The sequence below is a fragment of the Ctenocephalides felis genome, unplaced genomic scaffold (assembly GCF_003426905.1).
Source record: "Ctenocephalides felis isolate EL2017-DRISC unplaced genomic scaffold, ASM342690v1 CF-g0.4_SCAFFOLD_01170, whole genome shotgun sequence".
Taxonomy (NCBI): Eukaryota; Metazoa; Arthropoda; class Insecta; order Siphonaptera; family Pulicidae; genus Ctenocephalides; species Ctenocephalides felis.
In genome coordinates this window covers 27,832,672-27,853,746 of record NW_020537324.1, presented here as the reverse complement: position 1 = coordinate 27,853,746, position 21,075 = coordinate 27,832,672, and the positions used below count along the sequence as shown (strand labels likewise).

At 28.5% G+C, this 21,075-nt stretch overlaps 1 protein-coding gene across 1 annotated transcript; it reads left to right on the top strand.

Annotated features, from left to right (window-relative positions):
* Positions 1 to 11,294: 11,294 nt before the first annotated feature.
* LOC113367025 (BTB/POZ domain-containing protein 6-B-like) lies at positions 11,295 to 16,049 on the top strand. Its single transcript, XM_026608654.1, has 5 exons — positions 11,295 to 11,341; positions 11,478 to 11,598; positions 14,084 to 14,169; positions 14,762 to 14,982; positions 15,309 to 16,049. The coding sequence occupies exons 1-5, from the start codon at positions 11,295 to 11,297 to the stop codon at positions 16,001 to 16,003; spliced, it is 1,170 nt and encodes a 389-aa protein (XP_026464439.1). The 3' UTR covers positions 16,004 to 16,049.
* The last annotated feature ends 5,026 nt before the right edge of the window (positions 16,050 to 21,075 follow it).

Genomic DNA, 21,075 nt, shown 5'->3' with positions numbered 1-21,075 from the left:
CTAGAAATTGTTTAGAATATACCTTGCTTAGCAAACAACGTTTGCCGGGTCAGCTAGTTTGTAAATAAAATTCTGCACGGTACAAGGCAGTAATAGAAATATATGTATTAAATTAACCATATTTTCCATGTAATTTTCAGTGTGGAATGCGAATCCTTAGGTTTCGGGGCGCCTGCAGTGGTCTTGCGCAAAGCTTTGGCAACCGAGCGCGCATGATTCGTGGGATCTTCGTATTTCATGTTTTCAACTACTCTGATCGACTTCGCCAATGCCACCAGGCGAACGCTGCCAGAACAGGCACTACTATAACCTGTAAGAATTCGCAAAATAAACAATATAGCATCGACAAAAAACATACTTTGATAGAATTAGATCAATTTCAGTGTTGCTGGTGTTTTGCCGTGATTGCCATCAAGAAAAAGTAATAGATAATGTGATTCTTTTTGCCTGTGTTTACGTCGGTTTGTGGAAATTGTTTTGTTTCATTGTGGGTGGTTAAATGGTTGAAGTGGACGTATAATTACTGACTGGATATTTGTGATTCTAGGAATATGTAAGGGGTAAGTTAATTACAATTTTCTTTTTATACTGCATTTATCTTAGTTGTCACATCTATAGAATACCTTATGATAATCCCATTCATTAACTTTTGTATTTCAATTTATCTTATAATTAGTTAAGGCAAATATAATTTCAATACAATTATATATCAAGACTTTCAGTCATTTGTTAAAATGAATGTTAAAAGCACGATTATGATTATATTTATATTTACTTATTATGTCAAAGTGCGTAAAAATGTTACTTAGCTTTCTAGATAAAATAAACCACTGTACAGTAGAACTCCGTTAAGATAATCATATTAAATATGATTTAGTCTGAAGATGTTTTCAGCATAAAGAACATATTAGTTAATATGTTAACAGTCATCACAAATCAAACATTTTACAGATGTATTTGAAAATTTAAAATCCATGGACTTTTATTTGAAAAGTGCACTTTTTTTATTGTACTAGTAGAAGTACCAAATATTGTGATTTCTAAAAGCGATGACACAAAATTATTGATATTTTACTAGTTATTTGAAATATTCAAAACATTATCAGCATAAAGATTATATTTGTTAATTTGTTAACTAACATAAATCAAAGAATTTACACTTTTATTTTGGGAATTTGAAATCCACAGACTTTTAATTTCAAACTTTTCCAATTGTACTGGCAGAAGTACCGAGTATTGTGAATTCCAAAAGCTATTATACAAAACTATTTTCATTTTACTAGTTATTTGAATTATTTTTTCCATAACATTTAATCAGCATACAAAACATCTTGATATATTTTAAATAACATAAATCAAAGGTTTAACACATTTATTTTGTAAATTAAAAGTCTACAAACTTTTAATTTGAAAGTGCACTTTTCCAATTGTACCGGTAGAAGTACCAAGTATTGTGAATTCCAAAAGCGATTATACAAAACTATTTTCATTTTACTAGTTATTTTAAATATTTCATTCCGTAACATTTCATCAGCATAAAGAATCAATCACAAATCAAACATTTTTGTAGATTTACTTTAGAAATAAGGGTCTGCCTTTCCTACTGTTCTGGCAGGAGTGTCAAGTATCGTATCTTAAGGCAAATTGCTGGAACTTCCCGAACCGTTATTAAAAATCTTGGTACAGAACCCAAAAAAAATTACACAAAATGTGTACATATTATTAAAATCTCTATAAAATATCCAATAAACATCTGAGTTTCCGTTTTTGACACTTTTTGCCCCGTATCTTCGGGATCGTCGACAAAAATTTGTATCCGCATTACGCACACACATACATCCATTTTTTTAAGATATGCCAAAATGTTCAAAAACCTTTGAAACGTAAAATTATATAAAAATTTTCATTTTCGATTTTTTTGCGATTAATATAACTTACCCTACGGGAAGTTAATAATAATAATTATAATATAAATAATAATGATAGTGATTATGATAACAGTAATAGAGAACATATTCGTTGATTTGTTAACGATCACAAATGAAACATTTTTTGTAGATTTATTTTAGAAATAAAAGTCAATCTTTCCCATTGTCCTGGCAGGAGCGTCAAATATTGTGAATTCCAAAAATGATTATTCGAAACTATTTTTATTTTACTAGTTATTTTAAATATTTTATTTCATAACATTTCATCAGCATAAAAAACATTTCTTTTTTTAATAAACAGCAATCAAAATTACATATAATTCTATAAGCTATACTACTATGATTTAACAACAAAAGTATATATAATAAAAGGAATAATAAAAATAATTATAATATAAATAAAAATGATAATGATAATGATAACAGTAATAAAGAACATATTCGTTGATTTGTTAACAATCACATATTAAACATTTTTGTAGAATTATTTTGGAACTAAAAGTCCTTCTTTCCCATTGTCCTGGCAGAAGCGTCAAGGATTGTGAATTCCAAAAGCAATTATACGATTTGATTTTCATTTCAGTAGATAGTTTAAATATATTATTTCATATCATTTCAAAAGCGATTATACGAAACTATTTTCATTTTAGTAGTTTTTTTAAATACCTTATGTTATGACATTTCTTCAGCATGAAGAACATATTTATTGATTTGTTAACTAACATAACTTAAACGTTTTGCACATTTATTTTGGAATTTAAAAGTCTACTTCTTCCATTGTACTGGCAGAGGAGTCAAGTAATTGTGAATTTAAAAAGCTATTTTAGTGTTATTTAAAATATTTTATTGTATAACATTTTAGGGGGCGTCCATTAATCACGTGAGGTTTTTAGGGGGAGGAGGGGTTTGACAAAAAATCACGAAATATCACGAGGGGGAGGGAGGGTATAGCAAGATATCACGTGTATTTATTTTTTTACTATCTTATATATAAAAATGGATCGCAAAATGTGTTGGTAAGCGCATAACTCAACAACGCATGGACCAATTTGGCCAATTCTTTTTTTAAAATGTTTGTTAAAGTCCAAGGATGGTTGTTACGGCGAAAAAAAAACGAATTATTGCCGGGAAAACCCTCAAAACAGCCCTTTTCTTCTTTAATCGAGTAGGCAACGCAATTTGTAAAAAAAACAATGATTTATGTCATGACATTTTGTGTAGTTTTTGATAATCTGATTTTGAATATATTTATATAAACATAGAAATATCTTTCTATTAATCAAGCTATATTGGCAGCCAAAAACATTGATGTAAATTAATTAAATTTCAAAATTCAAGAACAAATTACAGACGAATCAGTTGATTCGGCAACTAACCAAGACGATCCACCGGAGTTTTTAAACTCGCTGGATTTGCCAGGATTGTTACCTCACAATCTTCAATTAAAGGTTGGATCGGCAATTTATAATGTTGCGAAATATCGACCAACTATATTCAAAGGATAGTATAAAGCAGAAGATGTTCTCGCACCATGCATCCCAATGCGTTTCCAATTGTATGTTGTCTGTTCCCGTATTGGAAAACCATCAGATTTGTTTGTCTATGCGCCAGGTAATCAAACAATTAACATCGTTTATCACAAAGCACTACAATGAAAATTGAACTGATTTTTGAATTATGATTTACATTATTAAAATTACTTACTTTTAAATGCTTATAGTGTTTTATTTAATTATTTTTAATTCACACCGAATTATTACCAGGGTGACGGTTCTGTTCAGGATAATTTTTTGCAAAGAAAAGAAAAAATGTAGGCACAAAACACCGCCACATTACGATTTTTTGACAGGACGAAGTCTGTTGGGTCGGCTAGTTTTTTATAAAAAAGTTCAAACATTTTCAAAAAAAACTCAAAAGTTTTACAGTTTTTTCACGTAACTAAAAATACACGTGATGTTTGGTGGGGGAGGGGGGGGTAATTTTGAATATCACCAAATATCACCAAGGGGGAGGGGGAGTCTGAAAATCCTCAAAAACTCGCTCACGTGATTAATGGACGCTCCCTTATTAGCATAAAGAATATATCCCTCATCAACTTAAAATTTAAATAAAATTGACTAAAGTGTTGAAAAAAAGTATATATAAAAATAGACGAAACTTTCAAGGTGTGCCATTTTTTAAATTGTACCCTTTGTTCATATTTTAGCTTTATATAAACTTAAAGCTTGAAAGTATTTTACTTTTGACATTACAATAATAAAATGTAATATATAAATATTATCAAAGAGCAGATTTTTTTAATTTATTTATAATAGAGATAATAATCTGAATATAGTAAGGTGACCATACACCCCCCACCTCGTGTTCCGGGTTTTTCTAAAAGCAATATTTAGAATGATTTAATAGGTCAATTAACAAAAATTATGAAATCAAACGAATAAGTGCTAATTTTTTTAATTAAGTAAAGAAAATTGAATATAATTTTATACAAAACTCAAAAGCGAAAAACAGATCGAAAAATATAAGAAATAAAGTTCTTACTAAAAGTCCATATTTCTGATTAAAACTAATATCCATATAAAAAACTTTTTTATTGTATCCTTAAATAGCATTTTTTATTTCAAGAAACACCCCCTCTTTGCCCCCAACCCCCCCCCGTCATTGACCAGCATAAGTAAAAAATTGTCGTCCCGATTTTGACTTAAAAAAATATGGTCGCCTTAAATAAGGGCGTCTAAATTTAAACAAAATTTATACTCCTTTACAATATCTTTTGCTATGTTTTTCTTCTAATATTTTAAGAAATCTGTCGATGCATTTGGTTTTCATTAAATGACCTGTAATCAGGCTTAGTAATCATTTCTTAAAATCATAATGATTCAAAATGACTGTAAAGGAGAAGGTGCATTTCTTGCACTATAAATAATGCATGCGGTTTCTCGTGAAATTCTTAAGCAAAAGCTTATTAGTGAATCGCTATAAATAAAATTGTTCGATTTGCGTTCATGTTTACATAGTTGAGTCTACCGCATCATATTAGATTCTTGATCACATCCCGGTGTTGTAGTAATTTTTAAATTCGATTCTTTTTGAATATATTGGTTAACAAAACAGCAAACAAGCGTTTTAAGCGGGAAATTGTTCAGTGGCCGGTGTAAATGACGTATTATGCGAGCAATCGCATTAATCATGATTATTAACTTCCCGTAGGGCAAGTTATAGTAATCGCAAAAAAATCGAAAATGAAAATTTGCATATATTTTTACGTTTCAAAACCTTCTGAAAATTTTGGCATACCTTAGAAAAAATGGATATATGTGTGTGTATGTGTGTGTGATTTGAATAATTCGAAAAACATTCGATTCGTATTGATGAGGAGACGTGCTGATTAGTTTTTGGCAAAGGCAGGTCTAGCCGTTCCGAAGATATGGGGCAAAAAGTGCCAAAAATGGTAACTCAGTTTTTAAGAGAACGGAGCGTCCGATTTGAATAATTCAAAAAACGTTTTACTTGTATTAACAAGATGAAGAACTGATTGAATTTTCATGAAGGCAGGTCTAGCGGTTTCGGAGATCTAGTAAAAAAAGTAAAAAAAATGCCTTTTGGCGGTCAAAAATGATCATTAGAGATATGCACATCAAATTATCAGATATTTTAATAATAAGTATAAATTTTGTTTATATTCCTGTGGGTTCCGTACCAATGTTTATCCGTTAGACGTTAGTTTTCAATGTTTCTTCAAAAAGTCTTTTTTTTTTTTCAAAAAAAAGTAAATTTTTGTCAAAAATTTATAGTTTCTCAAAAATCTAATTTTTTCAGAGTAAATTTCATTCAAAAATGTTAATCTTTTTAAAAAAAAAAATTTTTGGTACGGGAAGTTTCAGCAATTTGCCTTAAACACGATGCTATGCGCCCCACTAGTTAGACATTTCATTTATGATTGTTGATAAGGTATATATTCTTTATGCTAATAAAATGTTATAAAATAAAATATTTCAAATACGTACTAAAACAGCTTTTTAAATTCACAATACTTGACTCTTTTTTCGATTTACGAGTCATCGTTTAATTTTATATTACACTTTTTTCTGAGCAAATAGTTTGGACTTTAACTTGGAGAAACGATAAACGAATCCAAAACATGAATGTTATAATATGTATAATGTAATTTTATACATTACTATGAGCATATTTTTTTAAGAATATGCAATTACAATTTTATTTATGTGATCTATCTGACTCTAATTTATTTTAACACAAAATAAAATTATTAAAATATGTCGTTTAACTTATTATATGTGTTTACAAACAAACTCTATTTTTCGTGTAGATAAAAAACTCCCTTCTATCATTTTTTTAAAATAAGATACATAAATATTTACTAAACAAGATTCACTTTTAAGATTGACTAAAAACAAGCGAAAACTTCCGTACGGCCTCGCAGGTCACTTAAAATTTACCTTTGTTATAAATTACTAAATAAATATGTACCTTTGCCGTTTCTGAACAAACTTTAATTTAGTGACAAATTAGACAACACAAAATATTAGTATATATTTTTTATATTAACAATCTTATACCACATAGGTATTATCATATTAATTATATTTAACATAGACTATTTGAACCTATTTAAATTATTAAAATAAAATGAAAATATTCTCACGTTTATAGGTATATTTCAATTTGTTATTTTAATAGTATGAGTATAATACTTTTAAATTTTACGTTTATACAGGGTGTCCCAAAATTTAGCGTTAAGCCGAAACGGTGTGATAGTATTGACCTTACTGAATATTTTACTGAAAATTTTCAATAATTAAATGATTAAGTATTTTACCATTTTACAATCTTGATTAAATGTGCCAACTTTTGATGAAACTTGCCAATAGCACTTTTTTATAATGAGGGCCTTTCAAAGTAGATCGGTTTAAACATTTTAAATTCATAGTTCAACAAAAAGTTTCAATTTTTGAAAACTTGAGGCAATTGTGATATTATTTAACTGTAATCCTAGAAATGTTAATCATGGTTACAATTCCAAAGTTTGAATGTCAAAATTAATAATAATAATCACATTAACTGAAAAAGATCTTAATTTCACCAAAGTCTTAGGTTTCACTTAAAAGCTCATAATTTCCAAACAAGGTGAGATAATGTTTTTTCTGGACAGTTAAGGTCAATATTAAGACTTTAAGTTCTGGGACACCCTGTATAAAGGTAAAATATATAAAGGCTAATATAATATATGACAATTTATTAATTTCTTCTTGTAGAGTAAGTTATAGTAACCACAAAAAAATCGAAAATAAATTTTTTGCATATCTTTCGTAGATTTCTGAACATTTTGGGATATCTTAGAATAAATGTATGTATGTGTGTGTATGTTTAGATACAATTTTTCGTCCACGATTTTGTGAACATGAATCAACTGATTGTAATATTTAAAAACACATTTAATCCCTATTGATAAGGAGGCGTGCTGATTAGTTTTTGGCAAAGGAAAGTTCAGCCGTTTCGAAGAAAAGTGGCAAAAAAGTGCCAAAAGTGGTAATTTAATTTTTGAGACAACGGAGCGCCAGATTTGAATGATTCAAAAAACATTCTACTTGTATTGACGAAATGAAGAATTGATTAAATTTTTGGAAAAGCAGGTCCAACGGGTTCGGAGATACAAAGGAAAAAATAAAAAAATATATATTTGGCGGTCAAAAATGATCATTAGACATATGTTCATCAAATTGTATTTTATAGAGATCTTAAATGAGTTCTAATTTTGTTACATTTTTTTTGGGTTCAGTACCAAGATTTTTAATTTTTAAAATTTATTTATACGGTTCAACCTAATTTCAAAATTAGTAGAATTTTTTTTTCAAGATTTTCGAAAATATACTAAGTTGTATACTTTAAATATAAAATTTAAATTACAGTTAAATTTAAAAATGTATATTATTTCATATGTGTTATTCTAATCGTAAGAAGTCTATCCTCAGATGGATTCATTCGGCATCTCTTGTTAATGTAAACATTCTTAAGATTTTTATGCGATAAAATCGTCGCTATATAATATATGAGCGATAAAATATATAGTATTTATAACTATCTATTTGAAAATATTTGAAACAATTGATATTAAATTTTGATCAATAATTATTAATTACTGATTTTTTCCTTCGAATATTTAATTCTGGTACGGGAAGTACTAAAACTGCCTCAAGTCCTGTACGATTTTAGAATCATTCGCAGTATTTTTATAGAATTATCCTTCGCAACCTTAGTAGTTTTGTATCCACCTTGAGCTTATTACAAAACAAGGGTGCGTAAAAAGAAACACGTACAACTCTGAATACATATTCATATAAAATTCGTGTGTGAGTATATTAATCAGAGTAAACACATTTCTATATAATTATCATTGATGTTTTTACGTGAAAGCTCTCACACATGCTCTGTATCGACCTAAAGATAATATAGCTATCGACAGTAAATAAGGAATTATCAAAGTTTAACTTGATACAATTTATTCGGTTCGTTATTTTTATTTTGTATTTTACTATTTCAGTGTTCAGTTCGTTGTGTGGACATGTGGAATAAAAATGTTATGCCCGAAAAAATCGAAAGTGCCTTCGCCCCAGACGATGACCAGGGAATGCTATCAAGGGGGTGCATATGAAATTCACTTAATTAATACTAGTGAGGGTAATAATTACTTTGGAATTCTTTCGAAGAAGTTTTATGCCGAGATATAGGATTGTACGCACTATTTGAAAGGTGAGAAATTTAGTTATTATTGATGATTAATTTGCTATTTATAAAAACCTGTATTAGAATTTTAAAGAATAATTTACTTTTAATTTAAAAAAAACATGTTAAATTAATGAAATCAGTAACAGAAATACAAGTTGTACTTGTTAGATTCACAATACATAATAAAAATGCGAGTAAGGACGCCAAATTTAAATTCTCTTAATTGATTCATTTTTATCAAATATATTCATTTATTCTACTACCTGTACTACTACCAACTCAATTTTTAACTTCCCGTAGAGTAAGTTATAGTAATTGCAAAAAAATTTAAAATGAAATATTTTATATATCTTTACGTTTCAAAGGTTTCTTAATATTTTGGCATACCTTAGAAAAGATAGATTTAAGTGTATGTGTGTGTGTGCGGATACAAATATTCGTCGACGATTTTGGGAACAGCGATCAACCGATTTAAACAATTAAAAAAAACATTCGATTCATATTGATAAGGAGACGTTCTGATTAGTTTTTGACAAAGGCAGGTCTAGCCGTTCCGAAGATATGGGGCATAAAGTGCCAAAAACGGTAACTCAGTTTTTAAAAGAACGGAGCGTCCGACTTCAAATTCAAAAATCATTTCACTTGACAAAATGAAGATCTGATTAAATTTTTGGGAAGGCAGGTCCAGTGGTTATGGACTCTCAATAAATTTAAGTTAAAAAATGTCATTTGGAGTCCAAAAATAATTATTAGACATTTATCAAGTTCTAAGATATTTTATAGAGATTTTAATAATGTGTATAAATGCAATAAAGTGCAATTTTTTTGGGTTTCATACTAAGATTTTTAATTACGGTACGGGAAGTCACAGCAATTTGCCTTAAGGCACGATGCCATGCACCCCACTAGTTTTATTTAATTTTATGTTTTTGGTCGTTTTTTATCACAACTTCGGTAATACTGATTATATTTTCATTTTATTGAATCAGTAATACCGAGCAAGGACTACTTTTGCTTGAAAATAAATCTATATCTTCTATGTTTTATTTATCTGCTTGACATCAGGCTGTCCGAGTCCAGTATTATAACTCGAATATAAAATTATTTTGAATGTTTTAGCAATAAATTATTATTATACAAAATCGTTTTTACATACACTTACGAATTCATAAACCCATAATCAAAAATCAATATTGTATATCAACCATAAAGTCATGTGTTCAAACAAGGGTGATATAATGAACTTCTAAATTTTATTGATATTAGTTTTTAAAAACTCAAGATGTAAATACATTGCAATATTTATTTCAAAATTAATTATAATCGAAAAGTTATTTACTATTTGTAAAAAAAATTGATTTTGATACTTAGAGCTAATTTCATTCAAAATTCATGAGTTATGCAAAAAAACAGTGTTTAAATATATAAATTTATTGAAAAAAAAAATACATAAGAAAAAATATAATTATTTATTTTTTTCCCTGTTTTATAAAACAATAAAACATTTTTAAAGTTCTTAATTATTTGTTCAAATGATTAATTATACACAATATAATAAATTTCATATTCATAAACCATGTATATATAAATCCATAATCAAAAGTCAACTTTAGTCATAAACCATGAAGACATAAATTCAAACATGTCTATGATATAATAAACTACCAAATGCAATAACAATTATTTTTAAAAAATCTCATAGTTCTAAGAAGAAGTCACTTTGCAATCTTTATTAAAATCTATAATAATGGTGATTTGTTTTGTTTAATTTTGTTGTTTTAATTTTTTGTGCTAATTTAAGCTAATATTGTTATTTTGTTATACTTATTATTATTTGTCACTTATTGTTTTTAACCTACTTTATTGTTTTTCTAGTATTATTTTTATTATTCACAAATTTTATTTATTAATTTTATTATTATCATTATTCGCTTTTATTTTATATTAAATCATCATAATACGGTTATCATTTTAATGAAAATAATATCCTTTATTTTGTACTATATTTTAATTATATTTATTTTACTATTCACTTATGTTGCTATATGTTATATTATTTAGCAGTTGTAACAGATATAGAAATTAAAAAAAAATTAGGCGTTTTGGGATAAAACAAAGTTTACAAAATATCAAAATTCATTAAAAAATAATTGCAATAATATGAATATAAATATTTATAAATTTCTAAGTTTATTTAGATGATATGATGATAAATTTCTATTTTATTTAGTTTTTATGAATAGTTTAAACTCTATTTATAAAACATTACAACATGTTTTAATTTCTAAAGTAATTATTAATACAATTAAGTAATTATACACAAAACATTAAATAGTTTTTTTTTGTTGAAATGAGTGTGTGATTATTTACTTAATTAAAATTCAATTCCCAATAAAAATGATACATTTTTATTTAACCGGTTAATCATTAAGATACGCTCCCTTCTGTTTACTTGCGATATGTCGAAATATTGATCAAACCTAATTTGATTCCAAGAATTATTATAGTTGCCCAATACACAGCATTTGATTATATTTTTTAACGTATATTTATTTATTTATTCACCAGCTTTCTTATCAGAAATATTTTGATCAATTTTAATTACTCACAGTTGGAGACATGCGGGTTGCAATAAATGAATTACTTGCAATAAATGAATTACAATTGTAATTTGGTCAATTATTTAATTGTTTTCATAAAGGGGGCAACGCTTAAGTACTATTTGTGTATTATCCAATTAGTTGAATTGAATAAGTACTTTTTGTCATGTAAGATAAATTTGATTTTTGTTCTATTTTTTAGAGTAGCCATGGAGACTTCTTCAGAAGATGTAGCGATTTTCGTGGTCGGAAATGACCAACAAGGTACATGGAGATTGACTGCAGATCGACAACGTCTTGCTCGGGTTCATCCATACTTTCAGGTAACAAATCTAAATGATCAATTTTTTTATTATTAAAAATATCTTTTTTGTTGTTTTTGCATATTTTAATTACGATCCGTCAACAGTAATTCAGTAATTATTTTGACTTTATGAATTTTTGAATGGATGGCAACCCAGCATGCAGTTGTCCAATCCAAATATGACTATGATTAACTATACTTGAAGTATTTGTTGGCATATTTATTATATACATAAAATTTCTGAGGTCACCATTCTTCTCCTTATGTAAAATAATAAGATTTTTGGTATTGAAAGTATGGTTTAAAAACTAATGACATGTTCCGAAAACATTGTCTTAAACTGATTTGGATTTTTCGAATTACAAATGTGTTGATTAATTCTCTTGTAAATATATATATATATATATATATATATATATATATATGCAACTACACCCACGAGAGGCAATTTTCACTTGAAGCTATATTCAAGATCAGTGGCGTCGGAACCAAATTTTTGATGGGTGGGCTCGTTTTTTTTTTTGAGATAGACAGCCCATATAATTTTTTGAAATTTTGATGGGTGGGCTCAAGCCCACACAGCCCACGCGGTTCCGACGCCACTGTTCAAGATCTATAACCTCAAGTGGAAATTTGACATCTAATTTGCCTATAGTTTGGCAAAATGATCAATTATTTTTAATATGTATAAATATTAACGAACTAACGTCGTTGTACTTCTCAAAATATTTCATCAGTATTTAAAGTTTTTTGTTACATTAGCAATCAAAATACATGATAATATAAGATCTTATAGGCTATTGGTAATTTGTATGAAATTAGGGTAAGAAAAAATAATTAATATTACACTTCATAAAGATTGAATTTTGTTATTGATTCTATTTATAGTTAAATAGTAATTTCTATTTTTAACTTTTCGAAGGAAAAGTTCGTATTTTCGACAAAATACGACTTGCTAATTTTAGGTTTTCCCGACGTTTCAACTAATTAGGAATCTTGTGGGACTAAATTGTTTTCTAAAAATCGTCGACTAAAATTGAACTAGTTGCTGATATATGGAAGCAATCGACTTAAGTAATAGGAATTAAGATTTAGGTATTCAAATAATATTTTTAACTATTTATTTTCGTTTTCTTGGAAACGGCTATACCGATTTCAAGCATCTAAAAACATTCGATGAAACTTGATGTGGGCTTTCGTTGATTAGTTTTTTCCACGAGAAAAACGTGAAAGAAATTTTGCAGTCTGAAATAACACAATAAAATATTATAAGTGGTTGAATTAAATTGAAAATTCATTCATTCTAAATCAATGCCGAGCATATATCTATGTTTCGTATGTACTACTGGTTACAGTTGACGTTTACACTTAAATAAAATACATTTATAGAACAAAATTAAATAAAATGAAATGTGGTAAAACAGTGAATTTAATTTATACTATGACATCTACATATTATAATGAGTTTTTTTTTGAAAGACATCAACTGGAAATCGTATTCATTATTTTTTAATGAAAGCGGTAATTTCATTTTGAAATAAAATTGAATAACAGTTGAATATTTTACCTAAATATCTGAATCTGAATTCTTATTGATTAACATGGCCGAGCGTTTTTTTAATAATTAGCAGTCAAGTGCAAAATTTTCTTAGCCAAATATCTTGAAACAATGACCGATTGATATGAGGCTGGAATCATTCATTTTTGATAAAAATTGGCGGGTCGTATCTTCGTAATTAATTTTTGAAAAAAAAAGTTGATAATTTTGAAAATGTTCTTGATGGTAGAGTTTAGGGCATTAACAAACATTCTAAAATATTATAAGATTTGCAAAAGGGGTTAATTATAAACATCTATTAATGATTGGTATAATGAGCTGCAGCTCATGAGCAAATTATTTATTAACTCTTATCGTATCAATAGCAAATTATTTTTTTCAACTAGGTGTAAGTGGCATTTTGACTTAAGGCGGGTTGAAAAAACTTCCCAATATGTATTAATAATCGACTTACTTAATATAATAGAGATTTGAGAACTTTCAAAATTGTTACGCAACAAGTTGCAAATTTTTGCAACCTGTCTTAAATCAAAATGCCTTTAACACCTAGTTAAGAAATAATTTGCTTGAAGATTATTTATAATCAGATATAATCAAAATATCTTCTGAATCTCATTTATCCCTGTAATAATATTTGTATATTTGGCTTTCATGATATGTTAACGACATAAATATTAAACTCGCTAACGTACATGATAAATATTTTATTGCTCGCGAATGTACTAGTTAATTCAAGCTCTATTTACATTTTGCTATATTCACTCTTTCTAGTGTAAATATTTAAGTTTGTTTTCTTTTTGATTATAAATATTTCAGCATATAGTTTTTTCTTTTACAATTTACGATCTCATAATTTTAAACATGTCATAATATATTTTTATTACTGTTTATATCAATTGTAATTCAAATGTATATGTTATTCTAATTGTGAGCTTGATATTTTCAGGCGCTACTACTCGGTCCTCTCGCAAATTCTAATGAAACAATCTTGGTACCAGACGTTGATAAGAGGGCATTTGATCATATATTAAGGTAAGTCAGATTATAATTATGACGCTCTTTTACAAATATTTCTTTATAATTATCAGGCTATTATATAAGTTTTCAAATCAAATTACAAATGGCTTTAGAAAATCTGCTTTGCTAACCATATTTCGATAAAGTATGTCTGTGTTTGTGTATGTGCATATGTGCATATTGGAGCTTAAATTTGGCCAGTCGTGGTCGTTTTCAACTGCATCGATTACATCACATCAAAAACAAACCTTATTTCTCAAATCATTTTGAATGTCAATCACAGCGTTTCAATTATATGTTGTAGTGATTTGAAATTAATAAAACAGGTAAAAATCATATATAAATCAGTTCATTGAATGCCATTTAATTATTGTGAATATAGGTCAAAAATTAAAATTTAGGTATTTAGATACAACTTTCAATTCTTTGTTTTGAAAATATATATTTATTGCTAATTCTATTTCATTTATTTATTATTACAAAATATGGCAAACATTGCAAAATATTTTATTTTATTTGGTAGAATTGTTTGTTAAAAGATAAAACAAATCAAATTAAATGCTATACTATAGAAAAATTATCCAGCTTTATTACACCTTACTTTTAGGTATCTGTTGGATGAGAACCCCAAATTGATGTCCGTCAGCACTGCTAGGAATACATTAGAAGCTGCTCATAGATATGTAATTCCTGATCTGGTGAGGGATTGTGTTTCCTATCTTGATTTACATTTGGATGCAGATAATGTGTTGGAAGTATTTCGTGACTTACGATTTTTTTGCAATACCGCAAAACTTGCGGGATATGGAGAGCAAGTAAAACTTACAGGTAACAGAAGAAGTCAAAAATTAGTATATATTTTGGAAATTTATATTAGTTATTTTATATCATTATATTACCTAATAAATTTGTAAATTGACTATCCCTGACTAATTGAAATACCAACTACACTGCTTTATATACTTTAATATTTTGTAAATTGACCATACTTGACTAATTGCAATTACAACTTTACAACTTTATACACACTTATAAGATAAAAAGCGCAAGTACCTACATAATAATTTGATAAATCATTACACAAATAAATGTAGTTATGACGCAATGAATCAATCGTAATGTGAATTTTTATATTTTTGATGGTCTATTCCTAGATTCCGAGTCTGATCCGGCTCTTCTCATGGGCGACCATTGTTCTGCCTTACTCCATAACTGTTTGCTGGTAATAGACGAGCATGCGGAAACCATTCTGCAGCAGGAACGTATCGAAGAACTCAGTTTTACGGATGTAGAAATAATAACAGGTCGTCCTTGTCTTCGTTTGGCGTCTGAAACAACGCTATTTGATGCAATGCACCGATGGAGTCTTAGCGAATGTCGAAGACGTAAGACTGATTCAACTGCTGCCAGTAGAAGAAGGGTATTAGGTGACGTTAGTTATAGGGTAAGGTATTTATTGATGACTGAAAAAGAATTTAAGGAAGGACCGAAGAAAAGTGAACTTCTTGACCCTGTGGAATGTGAGTTGGTTCTGGCAAGACTGCGCGGTGAAGCTTTACCAGATCCACTGGATGCTAGGCAGTGTGATATGTTGACTTTATTTGCCAGCCCACGACCTCTGCCAACGGCTAGACCAGTGTATTTAAGTGCCAGAACTCAACCCCAGACTGATGAGCAAATGCAGAATGGGAAAAATGATAAGCTTTTAGAAAAACATAAAAAGAAAAAGCAGAAAAAGAAAGGTAATAAAAATAAGAAAGAAGTAGACAGCGACGATGAGAAAGAGGGGAGGTGTTGTTCTTGTTTTGGAGACTGCTTATTGGATACTGTCATGTGTTTATTTGATTAAGTTGAAGTCATGGTAAGTGTTTAAAATATGTTCTTCTTAATCCTTCTGCGAATAATAAAAACATTGACTCAGATATTGCTTTTGGTGGTATTTATCTAACTCAAAGTATCTATTACTCCACTTTCTATTTAAAAATTACATTATATTGACATATGTAGTAATAATAATGGACTATAAAATTTAGATAAACTTTTGAACCGTTTATTCAACGAATTTAGAGAACTAAATGAATTTTCATATCAACAAGCAATTCTAATTTGTCTAACAAAAAGTAGAGAAAACTGGATACGGTTGTGCCAGGGTACGGTAATGAGAGTCGTCATAACAGCTAAACTTTACTGATTTTGAGATAGGGTCCAAAGAGAGAAAGATGAAGTATAATTTTTCGATCAAGTTCCCTTCATTCTTTCATTAATTACTTTTAATTGTATACAGATATACCAATTTATTCGTTATTTTGCTGTATGTTGAACATTAGTAGTTATTTACCAGCAATTAGTACTTTATCAATTATTACTTACTTTTGTGTTATCCCTATTACGTGCCGCTCATCAAAAAACCACTCGACTACCTATGTATACGGGTGTCGTCTATGAACGACATGTTAGTCGGTTTTCCATCAAGATTTATTACTATGAGTTAAACTTTTAAGATTCTAGTTTGTTATTTGCAATTTTTAGTTATTTTAGCACAGCCATAATGATAATTTGTACCCAAGTATGCGTTGGGTACGGTTGTGACAAATTTTGTCGGTAAGGTAGTGACTTGTATGTCTTGTCCTTTTCGGAAGATTAAACAGATAGAAAAATCTAGCTTAACTAAGACAAAATATGAAAGAGAAAGGAAGAGGAAAATTCAATACAAGAAAAAAAAGATTTCATGAAGAATTCTTGTTAACTTTGTTTAAAAAAATATGTTTTGTTATTTATTGTTATATTTTATTCATAGGCTTTGTTTAAATGTTCATGTTGTGTTGTTATGCTCATTATTGTTATTAATGACAATAAGTCGTTATAAACCATTTTGATATATATATAGCTATTGTTTTTTACTTATTTTTATGCCTGCCACAACTAGGTGTGGACGGTTGTGACACTCTGTGACCTCTTCTTGTTGATTTGATTTCATCCATCATAGTTAAGATCAGTATTTCCATGAAGCCAAATGTTCAAATTACCATTTAATTTACTTTTCTCTCTGCTAACTGGTGAATTAACAAAATTGTTGCTGTTCAAAACAAAAATGGCACAAACGTACCCAGTCTCCCCTAATATTTTTTTGACATCAGAGCAGTATTAGTTATCTCAAACTGCATCCCAAGTAAATTATTGTAGTTGTAGAGCGACTCAATGCAATGTTTCGTATAGCATTAAATGTGTAATCAATATTAAAAGGAACTGATGAAAGTATTTTTATATCAATGTAGTTTTCGACGTCTTAATATAACATAAGTAGCTTAAAAAAGTTGCTTTAATGTTTATGTGATACTATTCCAATGATCTGAATATCTTATATTATTTCATTCTCATGGGCGCTGTTAAAGCTAATAAAAAACAAATATTAGTTTATGATATTAGGACACTGTATCCTATTCAATATAACATATCGATAGTTTCACTGTAATCTCTTAAACTAATAATGATAAGGATATTGAAGAAATCTTGTTGTTATTCAATTTCTCTATTATTACTTCCCAGAAGGCCGATATGCGTTACAGATACAGATAAATTACCATATGTTCTTCACATACATTGCACGATATTAAAGAAAGTGCCGCCTTATTAACACGAATAAAAAATAAATCCATTTGTGGATCAGTTATTGTTGGATTGATCATGTGGTAATTATCACCTGAGCAAATTGCATAAACGCTCTAAAATAGGGCTTCTTAAACTATGGGTCAAAATGGGGAAAAATTCTGGGGTTGCGAGTGATTTCAATGTCAAATATTTATATGGTTTTATAACATCTCGTCTTGATTTTTGAATATACATATTAAGTTTTTCATACTAAATATGAAGAATTTTGAACAAATTCCTAAACTATGTAGTTTCATACGGATATGTATATGTATATTGTTACCAAATATATAAATTATTTAAAAATATGTATTTATATTTTGATATCTATGGGGTCGTCAAGAAATTGGCAGTCATAAATGGGGTTGCCAAGAAACCCGCAATCGTAAATGGGGTCCCGAAGAACAAAAGTTCAAGAAGCCCTGCTCTAAAATATTTTATAGTGTCGTCAAACAGAGCGGGTTAATTAAAAGTTATATTTAAAAAATTAAATATCATATTTTTATGTTTACAATTTTTGTGCATAATATATACGAAGACTTTTAGGACATGTAGAAAATTAATTTGCTGCCAAATATGGCTCACAAGGGCGTTTTTTCAATAAAGCAATCCAATAAAGTTATTCGATGATGCTATATAATATTGCACGAAATTGTAAATGTTGAAAATATTTGCATAGGTCCACCGTGGACAATGTAAATGGAGAGATTAAGAACATGGGGTAGTATTTCCAAGTTTTCGGGTTCGATCCCAACCTTGACCAGCTCGATATCAGGCAGCATGATAACAGTATTTCACTTGTAATCACGGATCTTAACACGTTAATCGTCATGTCAGTAATTTGTGTTTGACGCTAATATGTTCTATAGAAGGTAGAAGGACACTTGTCAAAAAATAAAGTTTTGAGTCAGTTAGGGGGCGCCTATTAATCATGTGATCGATTTTTCAAGGATTTTTGTACTCCCTCCCCGCTTGGTGACACGTGGTGATATTCAAAATTACCCCCCCTCCACCATCAAACATCACGTGTAGTTTCAGAAAAAATGGTAAAATATTGATTTTTTTTTATTAAAATGTTTGGATTTTTTTAAAAAAAATCAAGCTATAAACCAAATACACGTGATATCTTACTATACCTCTCCCTCCCCCCGTAATGCTTAGTCAATCTCCCCCCTCATCCAAAAAACCTCACGTGATTGATGGACACGCCCTCACAGATGTGTGACATAAAATTGATATTTGTTTTTCTTTCATACATTTTATACTAAAATTATCTAATAAAGTTACCATGGTCTCTGGAAAAATGTTTCTGATATTATCGTGCCGATTAACGTGTTAAATATAATTTTGAGTGAAAACTGCCTTTTGAAGACATTGCTGTATAAAAATATGAAGCCAAAAAATGCTGTAAAGTCATAATATGTCACGACTATGATAGGACCATATAACAGGAATGGATATAACAATGTCTACAAATATCTTCTATACTAATAGCCCGGTCAATTTACGCACTCAAGGTTACTATAATTCATAATGGGCTGTAACTTGGCAAAATTGTTTAAAATACAATTATAAAAGAAATCTCAAAAGCCCTCATCGTCCGATGCGAGCTAAAAAAATGGCACAAGGTCAAAGGTAAAAAAATGACCCTTTTGCGATTTTTAGCTAAATGGTCAGTTTTATTGCAAAATTACCTGAGACAATATTATAGAGTATATAATTATCTACAAAAAATACACCAATACTCTTTTTGCTCAGAGCCACCGTTTTAAAGAAATATCACTTTGAAAAGTACGCATATGCTCTAAAACATTGCAAAATAAAGTTGGGTGTCAGAAATTATAAATAAAGCTCAAGAAAAAAGTCTGTACTGGATTTTTATTTATTAGATTTGCGTAACTTAATGCCGCGATTTAGCTAATAAGTTGTAAAAATATTATAATGAATGAACCAGATTTAGATTTTCTAACTAATTTTATCAAAATTTGATTGAAATTAAGTAAACATGACAACTTCATGAATTATTTTCAATTGGAATAGATTTTTTTTATAAAAAATGTGAAACTTCTTTAGAAAAATTTCAAAACCTTGGATCAAGACTATTAATTAAGTAATATTTGAATAAATAAACAAAATAATATTAAATTTAAATTATCGTTATTTTGAGAGTGAAGAGCTAGTCAATGAAAGGTTAGGAAATGGTGAAGAAATGATATATCAAATACATTTATTTTATCAAGTTATTTAAATGTTACTGTTTTTGTTGCTTTTATGTATCGATTCATAAGCTTTAATTGTAATTACCATAATCAATCAGTTAAATTGAATTGATACAACTAATTTAATATATCAAAACATCAGTTGTAGTTAAGCTGTGTTAGATTATATTTAGAAAAGTTATATAATGATTCCGATTGTTTGTATTTTTCTGTGATATTATAAATGTATATAGGTAAATAATGTTTGAGCAGTGTTGGTTAATAAAATCTTATAAAGATGTTAGAAATGAATGATATGATTAGTAATACAAGGATGAATTAAGTATAATATATTTATATAATGGATAGTTTGATTTTCTATGAATTATTGGGTTAATAGTTTATTGTTGTATTTTTGGCAAGGAATTTAGTGGCATTTTTAGTGACTAATTGAAGAAACTTTTGAGCACACATTAGGGAGCGTCCATTAATCACATGAGGTTTTTACGGGGAGGAAGGGTTAAACAAAAAATCACGATATATTTCATGGGGGAGGGAGGGGTATAGTAAGTTGTCACGTGTATTTATTTTTACCTGAATTAAAAAAAATCCAAACATTTTCCAAAAAATGCAAAAAAATACGATTTTTTCTCGTAAAAAAATACTTGTTATGTTTGGGGGGGGTTAATTTTAAATAACACTAAAAAGAAGGGGAGATCCAAAAATTCTTAAAAAAACGATCACGTGATTAATGGGCACTCCCTTAGTCCATATTTAAGAGAAAAAAATAAAAGCAGCATTACAGATTCTTAAGATATCAAGCAAACGTTGAGGATAATATTATTATTTTAAATTAATTACAAAATAAAATAAATTGTTAGTAAAATATTAAAAGAGTTAATATTAATGGCTGAATTGGATCTCATTACTACTATATAAATTTGTCACTAGATCTCTTACTGAAAAAACTAATAGTATACAATTTTTAAAAAATCTGTATTTTTTAAAGTGAAAAGTAATATAATATAACATAATTTTGTATTATTATATTCTACAATGTCTACGCATGTTGCTC

Excerpts from the sequence above, each read along its gene's own strand:
- LOC113367025 (XM_026608654.1), top strand. The coding sequence starts at position 11,295 with ATGCGGGTTGCAATAAATGAATTACTTGCAATAAATGAATTACAATT. Across the intron at positions 11,342-11,477 it reads GCAATAAATGAATTACAATT|AGTAGCCATGGAGACTTCTT; the intron begins GTAATTTGGTCA and ends TCTATTTTTTAG. Across the intron at positions 11,599-14,083 it reads GGGTTCATCCATACTTTCAG|GCGCTACTACTCGGTCCTCT; the intron begins GTAACAAATCTA and ends TGATATTTTCAG.